Source organism: Narcine bancroftii, chromosome 1 (assembly GCF_036971445.1).
Source record: "Narcine bancroftii isolate sNarBan1 chromosome 1, sNarBan1.hap1, whole genome shotgun sequence".
Classification (NCBI taxonomy): Eukaryota; Metazoa; Chordata; class Chondrichthyes; order Torpediniformes; family Narcinidae; genus Narcine; species Narcine bancroftii.
In genome coordinates, this window is record NC_091469.1 from 85,914,856 (window position 1) to 85,929,246 (window position 14,391).

Genomic DNA, 14,391 nt, shown 5'->3' on the forward strand with positions numbered 1-14,391 from the left:
GTTCCTTCAACAAAAGAGAAAAGGGTCTTTGACCTGAATGTTAGCTATTTTTTTTCTCTCTGTCTCTCTCTCTCTCTCTCCATGGATGCTGCCTGACCTGCTGTTTCCAGTATCTTGATCCTCAATTACTGGCACTAACAGGAGCAATCCTCCGCAGCTGGATGTTTCTTGGCCATCCGCAGTGAGGGTGTTTGTGCTAAGTGATCTGCATGTTCTGACATTTCTCACTGATGGTGAGACCCATGGAGCTCAGCTCTCACTGCCTGTGGTGGATGGTTAAACGGACATTTAGGGCCAGTACCAATAATCAGAAGAGGCTTCTCATTCAGTTGTCAGGCTGAATGACCTGTGTTGGAAGAGGAATTACAGAAATTGCGATTCAGCTTTTTTTCTTTGTGTACCAGTCTGCTGCGAATGTCAAGTTTGCTTTTTGTCATCTGATTGCACAAGTACCACCTGACAATACAGCATTCTCTGGTGCTCGATGCAAAACACGTACACAACTAGACATAACACTCATACAGACAATCAATACATATGGAGGACAAGTATTCATATATACAAATAAACATTGTATCATAAATACGGGAGACTCAGATGGTGAGTGTAAGCATCTCCTTTGATCGTTCCCCATTCTCGCTGTCTGTGGGATGAAACTGTTCCTCAGCCTGATGATGCTGATGGCTTCTGTATCTGTTTCCCGACTGGAGCAAACGAAAGATGCAGTGTGCAGTGTGGAAGGAGTCCTTAATGATTTAGCGCACCCACTTCAGGATAACAACCCTGGTAGATCACAGTGGGGGAGAGGGAAACTCCAGTGATGCTCTCTGTCACTCTTAAGGTCCTGTGGATTGACCTCTGATCCCTTTCTCTGCAGCAACTGTGCCACACTGTGATGCAGTCAACCAGGATGCTGTTGATAGAGCTCCTATAGAAGGTTGACATAATGGACGCTGGTAGCCTTGCCTTGTTTCAGTCTTCTCAGGAAGTGCAGTCGCTGTGGTGATTTCCTGACAAGTGAAGAGATGTGTGATCATGAGAGGTCTCTACATTCTTGTTTTCTTTTATTATCAAATATTTCTATTGAACTGCCAGTGGCTTCCAATAAAGACCACTGCTAGTGAAATTATACGCTGGCAAATGCAATGTGAAATGTTCCCATTACTCTGGGCTTCAGTTTGAATCCCATGGTAAATTAACCCATGCTATTTTATGATTGGTTACCCTTTGCACTTTTTTGTTCCTTTGTGAGACATCCCTGAGTGTAGTCTTTCTGGGCCACAATTTTTAACCCAGGCCAGCTTCTACAGGACTGGGTCTGTTCTCCTTAAAGCAGAGATGGTTAAGGGCAAATATCCAATGGGTGTGGTCAAAATTATTTATGATTCTGGAAGGATTCATGGAGAGAAACTGCTCTTGGTGACAGGAGGGTCAAGTGTATAGATTAATAGCAAAAGAACAGGGTTGTTTCCTGAAGCAACTGAGCAGGTCAGACAGCATCTGTTGAAGGTTTGATTCTATAGCCCCTTTTCCACTGGCGCTCCAGTTAATTGGCTGTGCCGGCACAGGAAGCCCTTTGTGCTGTTTCCACTGGGCAACCTTTAACTGGGACACTAATTGCTTTTCCACTGATCATCCCCGGCGTTCAGAGTGTTCTAACTTCAACTGGAAATGGGTGACTTTCTGCTGTCCCTTTTGCAGTTTTATCAGTACGTCAGTGTCAGCCAAATGCGGGGATATGAGTAGGGGCAGAGGTAATTAGTCCCTGATGTGAAATCATGTCATTTGACGCTGGCGTTCGGACAGTGTTCCTTTTCCACTGGACCCATTCCCAGTTAATTTCTGGGACAGGGTGCCAGTGGAAAAGGGGATAATGTTTTAGATCAATTATTTTCTTGTGGGTCAGACTGATTTTTCTACTCAATCGGTAGTGCAAAAGCTGTACTCCAGAAAAGATACAGGCACAAAATAGAGAAATGCAAACAAAGAAAGAAATGTAAACAAATGGTACAATACAGAAAGTAAGAGTCCGTAAATGAGTCCTTGATTGAGTTTGTCATTGAGGAGTCTGACGATGGAGGGGTCCCTAAACCTAGTAGTCTTGTGACACTTCTTTCCTGATGGCAGCAACAAGAACAGAGTCTGGATCCTTGATATTGCTCTCCGATAGCAGAGTTCCATGTAGATTTCTTGATGGTAGGGAGAGTTTTGCCTGTGATGTACTGGGCTGTGTCCACTACATTGTTGAAAGATTGGTGGGTGGGGGGAAAGAACAAGTTGGATATATCTTACAAAGAGCTGGCATCTCAATGATTGTTGCAAGAAACCTATATTTCTACTTCTGAGAATTCCCACTGACCCCACACTCTGTTTGGAAAGGTGCGGGCTATGAGACTTTCGTTTGTTGGTGAGATGGGATGGGAGCTCCACGTGCCGAGGGAAGTCTGCGTTCCTGTTCATCGTGCTGTGATGCAGTCTGGTGCCAAGTTTGGAATCATTAACGCCGGTTACAGGGCTATCGATTCACTCAGCATTGAGAAAGGTAAAAGTAGTGGTCATCCAGTTTAATTCCTCACACCGTTGCCACATTGACATGTCTGCCCATTGCCTTGTATACTGCCAAATCAAAGTTACCTGCAAATTGGAGAAACACCTTGTATTCTGTCTCAGCAGCCTCCAACCAGACGGCATTAACGTGGCTGGCATGGTTAACGTAGCCGGTAGCGCAGCGCTGTTACACTTCCAGCTACCCTGGTTCGAATCTGGCGATTTCCGTAAAGAGTTTGTACATTCTCTCCTTGTCTGTGTGGGTTTCCTCCCAACCTTAAAAACATACTGGGGGCTTGTAGGTCATTTGGGTGTAATGCGCAGCACAGGCTTGTGTGTTGAAGGGAGCTGTATGTCTACATTAAAATGTAAACATCGAGCTCTAATTTCCATTAATCACCCCTCTCCTGATCTCTCCCTTTCCCTACCCCTCTTGCCTCCTGTCTTTCAGCTTTCTACTCCTTTTCCCTTCCTTCTCCCATCAGAGAGCTACACTTCTTAGCCCTCTGCTATCTTCCCCATCACTTCTCAGCTTCTTTCTTTTCTATCCTCCCACCTGTATCCACCTATTCCCTCATACCTGTTAGTCTTTGTTCCTCCCCATTCCCTTTCCTTCCTTCCTTCCCCCTTCACCCACCTTTATAGTCAGGCATCTACTCATTTTTTTTCCACATTCCCAAGGAACGGCTCAGGCCTGAAACGTTGACTGCCTTTTATTTCCTTTGGATGCAGTGTGACCTGCTGAGTGTCTCTAGCCCTTTTGTGCATTGCACTGGACCCCTAGCATCTGCAGATTTTCCTGTATAACACCTGAAATAAAGTAATCCTTTATGAGAGAATATCTGCCTCTCCAACACCAACCCACCCTGAAGGATTGTGGCGCTGACAAGGGAATTAGTGGCCAGGGAATATTGTGGTGTTGGAGTTGCTGGCTTTCAGCTTGAATGTTAAACCAAGGTGATTGGAATTGGATTTAAACGTCATGTGTTCTGAACCTGATCATTGACTTCAACAGATCCTCCCTGTGCTTTGGTTGTCTGCCCAAGGTTTTCAGGACTTTGAGATGCTGATAACTTGTGTTTTGAATGTGCTTCTGTTGCAGGGTATAGACACTGGCATGCTGACCTGCGATCTGACGACACTCCTCTAGAGGCTGGGCTTGCTTTCACATGCAAATTGAAATCAAAGATCCCGTTTCTTGGCAGAGAGGCATTGGAGAGGCAAAAGGCACAGGGGCTGTTTAAACGCCTGGTGTGTTTCACCATTGATGAGTGAGTTTCTAATCTACTGATTTCTGACCCTCACTAAGGAACCGAGATGCTGAGATATTTTGGGCTGGTTGATGCTTTGAAACATAAGAAAGAAATGTCTTAAATTTGATTGTTTTGCTTTTTAAAAGGCTGTATAAATGCCTAAGGTAGGGATAAAGACCTGGAGCTGTGGAAACGGATGACAGAAAGCTGAGTGTTTCACAACTTGATCCATATAAAACCAGGAATCTGAGCCAAGTATGTCCAGGAAATCCAGTGAGCTGAATGTACCCAGAACATGCACAGGTCTGAGGGAAACCCTTGTCTTCTTCAGTAGTCCCTCCACTTGGTTATGGTCTGGTCCTCACCCTGATCCCCAGTCCTCCTCCCTGGCCACCTCCTGTGATCACATCCTGTTTCTGTCCCTGACCTCTTTGTCCCCTTCAAACTGGGTTCTTGAAACAAGTCACTCTTGTTTTGATGTTTATTATGATTGTAGCAAGCCATGGCTGGAAGAAGGTGAAAACCAGATTTCTGCTGCAGCCCAGGTGATACTTTCTGCCTGCTGACAGGAGCAAATCGCTGAATGTGTTATTCTCTCTACAGTCCTCATCTGCTACTGATGTAAAAGTTGTCTGTTATTCTGCAGGAAGGTGCCCATGTTTGGCCTGGAAGCAATCTGGAGGAACGGGCAGGTGGTCGGACTTGTCCGGAGAGCAGATTTTGCATTTGCACTCAACAAGTCCATTGCTTATGGCTATGTCAGAGATCCCGAGGGGGGCGTGGTGAGTAGAAGGAACATAGACTCCTGAGCCTATGTATTGAAAATATACTGTGGGAGTGTTTGATAGAACATCTCTCTTTGAAATTTTGTAAACATTCAGATGACAACGAAGGAAGATGATTTGTCTCATTTTTTCCTGCATTGGATCCTTAAAGAAGTCCCAGTGGACTTTCAAGTAACTGGGGAACTGTGACATTTATAAGCATTTATGTAATTGTCTTTAATTTCTATTTCCATTTCTTGGCCTCTTCTTGTTTTGTTTTGCCACTTTCAACTCCTGTTTCCCATATTGATGAACAGTTATTGAGACTTGGGCTATTGTTTTGTTCCCTGAGCTGAGTCTTGGTGCCATATTTGGAAATGTTGATTGGTGGACAACTCATCTCAAGATTAATTATTTCCACCTATCTTGCTTTGCTTCAGCCATTGTAGAAGCTCTCTTCTGGCTGTCTTGCTTTGAGTTTTTAATTTAATTTAGACATTCTTATTTAAAAATTTTAATTTAAAGTGAATAACAGGCCCTTTCTGCCCAAATACCCGCATGTGACCATTTAACCTACAAACACTGCATGTCTTTGGAATGTGAGAGGAACCCAGGCTCTATGAACTTCTGCTGCCTTTGGCTCATTGACCATCATTGACACCTGATCAGGAAGTGCCTCATGTTTAAAACTGTGCATCTCTTTCCTAGCTTTCTCTGCAATTTTCTTCTGCTCTCCCATGACCCCTTGCATGTTCCCAGTTTACATCAGTCTATAATTTTTTGGCCCTTCTGCAATCAGGATGGTTTCTCTGTGTGATGCATGTTTCCTTCATCTCCCTCAGGTGACAACTGACTTTGTGAAGCATGCCGAATACTCACTGGAGAGGATGGGTGTCTCTTACCCAGCTAAGGTCCACCTCAAATCACCCTTTGATCCAAACAACAAGCGAGTGAAGGGGATTTACGAGTGAATTGCAGAAGCAATGCTGCCCTGATCCTGGTGCTCTGACACTAGGAAAAGTGCAACCAGCAATTTGCTTTAATTGTTATTGAAGGGCCTTTTATGGAATTCTGGAATATTTAGTGAAGAATTCAAATCCATGTTACAGGCTCCAGAGTTGCTATATAAATATATCAAGAGCAATTTTAGTCTTTATAATTCTTGACAAGAAGATTTTATTAATTAAACTTTACATGAGTACTGAAAATAACCTTGTCTGCTGACAGTGGGTCCAAAAGCTGTTGAGACTCTGAAGGTTATTGAGGAGGGAGAGACAAATTGGAGAGTCAATGGTCATTGGAGGGAGTCAAATTTCCCCCCAATCATATTTAACTCACAGGGAATGTCAGGGCAGTGGGTTACTGAGGTAAGATTCCCACATATTTTGGCTGTGCAATGGGGTTTTGCATCTTTTTAATTCAGAAATTTGTTGTCTTCTCATATTGCTTCACCTAGCACCATGTTCCAGACATCTAACCTCTCTGACAAGTTGGTTCACATGGAGAAAGGTCAGTGCCTGGAACTCACTGCTGGGCGGGCATTGAAAGCACACATTTAAGAGGCATTTAGCTGGAAACGTGAACAGCTGTGAGATGGAAGAATATTAACCTTGTGTTGGGATCTGTTTAAATGTTCTGTTTGTTACTTGTCCCCTCATTTTCCAGTAATGCTGAATCAGTGAATAAGCAGAGCCTGTTCTGTCCTGTTATCCGTTCTGTCAGTGACACCTGTGGCAATCCGTGCCCAGATTCAGCTCCCAAAATTCACCTCTCCTGTTCTGTCCACTGGTTTCTAAAAGCTTGGCCTGTTTTCATACCGAGATTGATGTAACTTCTGCTCTAAATGTTTTGCAAGCAGTTCCAAATAATGTATCCATAGATAAAATCTCTTTCATAACGAATAAACAGAGAACTTGAAATTATGGTCTGGATGGTGGCTTTGATATTGCACAAACCAGCAGCTGTAAGAGATACCCCTGCTTGTTACTTGGACACCTGGAGGGTTCTGACCGCAGGCTGTGTTCCTGCCTCAGATATAAAAGTATGGATGATGAACCCCAGCTCATTCAGTATTGTCCTTTATGATGGGTATTGCTACAAGTTATAAGGACATAAGAAATAGGAGCAAGAATAGGCTGCCTGGCCCACCAAGCCTGCTCTGCTATTGAATGAGATCATGGCTGATCTGATGATAGGCTCATCTCCACTACCTTCCTTTTACCCATATCCCTTAAATACCTTATGTAAAAATCCTTGTCTTAAATATATTGATGGAGCCTCCACTGCTTCAATGTAGACATATTCCACAGATTCATCACCAGAAGACATATGTACAAAGTGAAGGGATGGAAGTTTAGGGGAGACATCAGGGGTAAGCTATGGATGTCTCATGACCTGCTGTGATTCTTCAACATGTTTTTGTATTTATTGCACTTGACCCCAGTATCTGCATATCTTCCTGTTTAACTCCACTAGACTACATCTGATGCCTTTAGAATGTTATCCACTGTGAAGTCTGATACAAAGTTTTGACTTAAAGGATGAGACTGGACAACTAATAACAGGAAACACCAAATAATTTAAGGATTGCACACTCACCTTTGATACCCTCTTCCTCTTTAAAAATTCTTGAAGTCCTAACTGTCTGTTTTGATTTCACTCATTAGGAGGTTAGTCTTTAATGATGTAATCAAGACTCCTTGAAATAATGTAACATCCTGATTGACTCACGGGGAACAGTTGGTTCATGACCAATCTTCATGGAGATAGAGCATTCTGGATGATATTGAGAAAATGCGCAGAATCCCATCGTAAACAGTAGAAGGAGGGCAGCACCTCTCACACTATCCACCCAGCACAGTCGTCAAGTGTCATCTGTGTCAGGGTCTGTGGGTCATGCATTGACTTCACCATCCACCTCACAACCCACCAGTCTGGAGAAGGGAGCAAGTTGAGCTTGCCTATGTGGAAATGGAAGGAGCAGTGCTAAGGCAGAGCTGCTTTATTGCAGGGGGATGGAAGGAGGACAAGGAATTTCTACAAGCATAGCCAATGGCACAGGTGCAGAGCCCTCAGCCCACTAAATTCATCTTGACCATCAAACCCCTATCATCTCATCTCATTTTATTCCATCTCCCATTCCCTTTGACTTCTTCCTCCAGTGTCTACAACTCATCCACACACCATGAGCAAGTTACTGCCCAATTAAGCCTACCAGCTAGCATGTTTTTAAGACATGGGAGGAAACCAGATTATTCTATGGAAAGGAAACATGCAAACCCCACACAAACAGGACCCAAGGTCAGGAGTGAACCCAGGTCTCTTAGGCAATGCTTCTGACTGCTGCCACAGGAGCTGAGGAAGAACAGGGTGGAGGTAACATCTCCCAGGGGTAAGGGAGTTCTGCATTTGGCAAAATGGAGGTGAGGAAGCAATGGATTGTGTGGAAATCTGTGCTGAGATGGTCCTGCTCTGGAGGATGCATCTCTGATGAAGGAGCATCTCATTGTGAGGTGTCATATTTCAGGTGAGATGCTGCACAAGATCCTGATCTACCTGACAGGCACAAAAAAAGTCAGAACTTCGCTGGAAATGACCAAGCATGTTCTCCCCATGGCTCTTAAGTCATGTTTATCACTCAAAGCTGGAGGAAGAGTCAAAGGGTGATAGAATAAAATGAGATGAGATGATAGGGGTTTGATGGTCAGGATGAAGTTGATAAAGGTAAGGCAGTAGATATGGTCTATATCAATTTTGGCTGTGTAAATTTTAAAAATGGCTTGCAGGAAGAAAGCAGAGAATTGCAGTGGAAGGAAAGTATTCTGCCTGGAGGTCAGTGACTAGTGGAGTGCCACAAGGATCTGTTCTGGGACCTCTGGTCTTTGTTATTTTTATAAATGACCTGGATGAACAGTAGGTTTGCAAATGGCACCAAGGTTGGAGGAGTTGTTCATGGAGATGAAGATTGTCGAAGGTTACAAGAGGATACAATTTCATTCAGGCTTGATCTGTTGTCAAAATATACAGTAGAACTTCATTAATGCAGCATTGTCAAGTTTTTGGTGATGCCAAAGTTGCCATTACCCCCTCCCCACCGACATTTGGATGTTTGCCATTAGTATTTCAACACAATCTTGTCTTTTTCAGTATTGCACTGTAGAATAATTTTTTTGCAGTGAATCTGGTAAGATTAAAGGAGGAGCAGGGAAACAAACTTTTGGCACATTTCAATGGAGCATTGGAAATGGGTGAGTTTAAAGTTTCGACAGAGTGTAAGAAATGGGTTCAGGTGAGTTTGAAGGGAGCACATGAACCCATGGGCTCTGATATGTCTTAAAGGGAATGCAGGAGATGGCTTTCTGGTACATATATAAGAGCGAATCCAGAAATAGCATTAAGTGAGCCAAATTCAGAACCATCAAAATTTCCAAATAGTGTTGAAATCCCTTGGAATATTGTGTTCATTTATGGTCACCTCATTACAGGAAGGATGTGAAAGCTAAGGAGGGAGTGTAGAGGAGGGTTACCAGAATATTACCTGAATTGGAAAACTTGTCTTATGAGCCAAGGTTAGCAGAGCTGGGATTTTTCTCTTTGGAGTGTAGAAGGTGAGAGGAGACTTAATAGAGGTCTACAAGATTATGAAAGGCTTTTTTAGGGTGGACAGCCAGTGCCTGTTTCCCAGAGAAGGAATAGCAAACACCAGAAGACATATGTACAAAGTGAAGGGATGGAAGTTTAGGGGAGACATTAGGGGTAAGTTTTTTATGCAGAGTTCTGGGTACCTGGAATGCCTTGCCGGGGATGCTGGTGGAGGATGAAACATTAAAGGCATTTAAGAGACTCTAGGCACATGATTAGAGGAAAAGTTGAGGGTGTGGGAAAGAGTGGGTTTAGTACATTTTTTAGGAATATACGGGTCAGCACAACATCAAGGGTCAAAGAGCCTGTACGGTGCTATGTCTATGTTCGTCTATCACTGATGTGACAATGAATGTGCAGCAATCAATTCCATGAAAGGCTGGCACAGATATTGCATGGCCAATGTTACAACACTGTGCATTTCAAAAGGCATTCTCATTGAGACAGAGAGATGCAATATGGAAACCGGCTGTGCTGATCATCACACACTCATTTTTATATGAATCCTTCTCTAACCTAACCTGATCAGGTGCCTGTCTACATTTTGAAACTTCCAGGCAAACCTCAAAGCAAAGCTCGACGTTGCAACCCGCCTCACGGACCCGTCCCCTGAAACCCTCTGGGATCAGTTGAAGACTACCATACTGCAATCCACTGAAGAGGTACTGGGCTTCTCCTCCAGGAAAAACAAGGACTGGTTTGACGAAAACAGCCAGGAAATCCAGGAGCTGCTGGCAAAGAAGCGAGCTGCCCACCAGGCTCACCTTACAAAGCCGTCCTGTCCAGAGAAGAAACAAGCCTTCCGTCGTGCATGCAGCCATCTTCAGCGCAAACTCCGGGAGATCCAAAATGAGTGGTGGACTAGCCTCGCCAAACGAACCCAGCTCAGCGCGGACATTGGCGACTTCAGGGGTTTCTACGAGGCTCTAAAGGCTGTGTACGGCCCCTCACCCCAAGTCCAAAGCCCGCTGCGCAGCTCAGACGGCAAAGTCCTCCTCAGCGACAAGATCTCCATCCTCAACCGATGGTCAGAACACTTCCAATCTCTTTTCAGTGCCAACCGCTCAGTCCAAGATTCCGCCCTGCTCCAGCTCCCTCAACAGCCCCTAAGACTAGAGCTGGATGAGGTTCCCACCCTGGATGAGACATATAAGGCAATCGAACAACTGAAAAGTGGCAAAGCAGCAGGTATGGATGGAATCCCCCCAGAAGTCTGGAAGGCTGGCGGCAAAACTCTGCATGCCAAACTGCATGAGTTTTTCAAGCTTTGTTGGGACCAAGGTAAACTGCCTCAGGATCTTCGTGATGCCACCATCATCACCCTGTACAAAAACAAAGGCGAGAAATCAGACTGCTCAAACTACAGGGGAATCACGTTGCTCTCCATTGCAGGCAAAATCTTCGCTAGGATTCTACTAAATAGAATAATACCTAGTGTCGCCGAGAATATTCTCCCAGAATCACAGTGCGGCTTTCGCGCAAACAGAGGAACCACTGACATGGTCTTTGCCCTCAGACAGCTCCAAGAAAAGTGCAGAGAACAAAACAAAGGACTCTACATCACCTTTGTTGACCTCACCAAAGCCTTCGACACCGTGAGCAGGAAAGGGCTTTGGCAAATACTAGAGCGCATCGGATGTCCCCCAAAGTTCCTCAACATGATTATCCAACTGCACGAAAACCAACAAGGTCGGGTCAGATACAGCAATGAGCTCTCTGAACCCTTCTCCATTAACAATGGCGTGAAGCAAGGCTGTGTTCTCGCACCAACCCTCTTTTCAACCTTCTTCAGCATGATGCTGAACCAAGCCATGAAAGACCCCAACAATGAAGACGCTGTTTACATCCGGTACCGCACGGATGGCAGTCTCTTCAATCTGAGGCGCCTGCAAGCTCACACCAAGACACAAGAGAAACTTGTCCGTGAACTACTCTTTGCAGATGATGCCGCTTTAGTTGCCCATTCAGAGCCAGCTCTTCAGCGCTTGACGTCCTGCTTTGCGGAAACTGCCAAAATGTTTGGCCTGGAAGTCAGCCTGAAGAAAACTGAGGTCCTCCATCAGCCAGCTCCCCACCATGTCTACCAGCCCCCCCACATCTCCATCGGGCACACAAAACTCAAAACGGTCAACCAGTTTACCTATCTCGGCTGCACCATTTCATCAGATGCAAGGATCGACAACGAGATAGACAACAGACTCGCCAAGGCAAATAGCGCCTTTAGAAGACTACACAAAAGAGTCTGGAAAAACAACCAACTGAAAAACCTCACAAAGATAAGCGTATACAGAGCCGTTGTCATACCCACACTCCTGTTCGGCTCCGAATCATGGGTCCTCTACCGGCACCACCTACGGCTCCTAGAACGCTTCCACCAGCGTTGTCTCCGCTCCATCCTCAACATCCATTGGAGCGCTTACACCCCTAACATCGAAGTACTCGAGATGGCAGAGGTCGACAGCATCGAGTCCACGCTGCTGAAGATCCAGCTGCGCTGGATGGGTCACGTCTCCAGAATGGAGGACCATCGCCTTCCCAAGATCGTGTTATATGGCGAGCTCTCCACTGACCACCGTGACAGAGGTGCACCAAAGAAGAGGTACAAGGACTGCCTAAAGAAATCTCTTGGTGCCTGCCACATTGACCACCGCCAGTGGGCTGATAACGCCTCAAACCGTGCATCTTGGCACCTCACAGTTTGGCGGGCAGCAACCTCCTTTGAAGAAGACCGCAGAGCCCACCTCACTGACAAAAGGCAAAGGAGGAAAAACCCAACACCCAACCCCAACCAACCAATTTTCCCTTGCAACCGCTGCAATCGTGTCTGCCTGTCCCGCATCGGACTTGTCAGCCACAAACGAGCCTGCAGCTGACGTGGACTTTTTACCCCCTCCATAAATCTTCGTCCGCGAAGCCAAGCCAAAGAAAGACTGCAAAGGACACTGTTTGACATGATGAGTTTCTCCAGCATTGTGTTTTTGCTTCAATCATGTGTCTGCAGACTTTTGTGCTTCTCTCATAAGCTACCCCAACCCATTTATTCTGTCCACCTTCACCTCACCTACCCCTTCTGGTTCTACCACTCACCTATCCCCTTGGAGCAATTGACAGTGGCCAATTAACACACCAACCTCTCACTTTGGTAACCTGGAAGGAAATGAGAGCATCCAGAGGATCTGCTGATTTGAATCAAGTGCTCGTTCCTTTAGTTCTCGCTACAAAATCCCATGTCAGTACTCCAGAACTGACGTCTGATGGACAGGGGGATAAGTTGGGTGCTCAGGGAAACTCATGGGAAGGTAGGGTTGTAGGTGTTTTGGTATGAATATTGGATGATATGTCACAGAAAATCCTAACAATCACTCAAAAAAACTTCACAGATGCTGATTAAACAATGTTTGCAATTTAATTGAAAGTGTATTAGAATCTGGTTCAATCAACAGGCAGCATACAGAGGTCACAGTGCACAGATGCAAACATGCCCTTTACAAGAGAGACATTATGGAGGAATTACCAACTCTGCGTCTTTGGCCCTGACATTCTCTTCTGATCCTGCAGCAGAATAGAAGGAAGGAACAGACGGTGGCACCTGACACATTCTCCCATTACTGTCCTGGCCCACTGGTGGAAAAATCAACAACTGTTGCTGCTCCCGGCTCCAAATGGCCTGCTCGCTGACAGCGATCTGGTGTTTCTGGCAGCACTCTGGTCACTTGTGGGAGAGGTTGCTTGTCCCAGTTGCCCTGAAAGTAGAAAATAGCTTGGTGAAGAATTTTCACTAAAAATGCCTACAAGCTCCCACACTATCCAGAATTATAACTATGGTTTATGGGCTGTAAACTTGAAACACTCTATTCAACTGCAGTTTATTGGAAAGACTGCAGTGGTTCAGGTTGCTGACATGTACTGGAACCAATAGGCAACTATTATATTTCTGGTCCAGGTTTCGATAACTATAAATACATTTAACCATATAACAATTACAGCACGGAAACAGGCCAATTTGGCCCTTCTAGTCCGCACTGCTCCAAGTACCCTCCTCCAATCCTATTTACCAGCACTCTGCCCATATCCCTCCATCCCCCTCCCATCCATATACTCTTTCTTAAATGACAAAATTGACCCTGCCTCCACCACCTTTCCCGGAAAGCCCATTGCACACAGTAATCACTCTCTGAGTAAAGAAGTTCCCCCCCTCATGTTACTCCTAAATCTTTGCCCGTCAACTCTCAACCATGACCTCTTGTATCCATCTCTCCTACTTTCAATGGGTAAAGCCTTTCCACATCAACTCTCTCCCTCTCATTATCTTAAACACCTCTATCAAATCCCTTCTATGTTTCAAGGAATAAAGACCTAATTTGCTCAGTCTTTTCTTGTATTCCAGATGCTGAAACCCAGGCAACATTTTGTAAATCATCTCTGCACTCTTATCTTGTTAATATCCTTCCTGTAAATCAGTGACCAGAACTGCATACAGTACTCTAAATTTGGCCTCACCAATGCCTTGTACAGTTTCATCATTACTTCCCAACTCCTATATTCTATGCACTGTTTTATATAGGCAAGCATAATAAAGGCCTCCACCACCCTATCCACATGCACTCCTACCTTCAGGGAACAATGCACCGTTATTCCTAGATCTTTCTGCTTCACTGCATTCTTCAATGTCCTCCCATTTACCACATATGTCTTGCTTTGATTATTCTTTCCAAAATGAAGCACCTCACATTTATCAGCATTAAATTCCATCTGCTATCTTTCTGCCCACTCCTCTAAGCAGTTTAACCCTCTGCAATCTTTGAAAACCCTCTTCATCATCCACAATTCCCACTATTTTAGTATCATCTGCATATTTACTAATCCAATTTACTGCCCCATCCTCCAGATCATTAATATATATGACAAACAGCAATGGTCCCAATACCGAACCCTGAGGTACATCACTTGTCACCAGCCTCCATCCTGACAAAATTATTCACTACTACTCTCTGGCACCTTCCCTCCAACCACTGTTGAATCCATTTGACTATCTCCAAATTAATACCCAAGGACTAAGCCTTCCTAACTAACTTCCCATGCAGAACCTTATCAAAGGTAGAGTTTAATAATACCTGGGAACATTGTCCAACATTGTTACTAAATGCATAATTCTGCAGACATTAGGATCGTATACCTAAATACGA

At 44.7% G+C, this 14,391-nt stretch overlaps 2 protein-coding genes across 6 annotated transcripts in view; one reads left to right on the top strand and one right to left on the bottom strand.

The window, feature by feature from the left end:
* sardh (sarcosine dehydrogenase) overlaps window positions 1-6,486 on the top strand; it is a 60,360-nt gene extending 53,874 nt beyond the window's left edge. For all 3 annotated transcript variants that reach the window (XM_069932082.1, XM_069932093.1, XM_069932100.1), the window contains 4 exons: window positions 2,380-2,542; window positions 3,650-3,818; window positions 4,447-4,582; window positions 5,407-6,486. In XM_069932082.1, coding sequence (XP_069788183.1) covers window positions 2,380-2,542; window positions 3,650-3,818; window positions 4,447-4,582; window positions 5,407-5,535 — 597 coding nt within the window. In that variant the 3' untranslated portion in view covers window positions 5,536-6,486. The remainder of the gene's footprint in view (window positions 1-2,379; window positions 2,543-3,649; window positions 3,819-4,446; window positions 4,583-5,406) is intronic.
* Window positions 6,487-12,592: 6,106 nt separating this feature from the next.
* Window positions 12,593-14,391, bottom strand: part of dbh (dopamine beta-hydroxylase (dopamine beta-monooxygenase)) — a 56,848-nt gene continuing 55,049 nt past the window's right edge. For all 3 annotated transcript variants that reach the window (XM_069932154.1, XM_069932157.1, XM_069932145.1), the window contains one exon: window positions 12,593-12,948. In XM_069932154.1, the coding sequence (XP_069788255.1) occupies window positions 12,811-12,948 (138 nt within the window). In that variant the 3' untranslated portion in view covers window positions 12,593-12,810. The remainder of the gene's footprint in view (window positions 12,949-14,391) is intronic.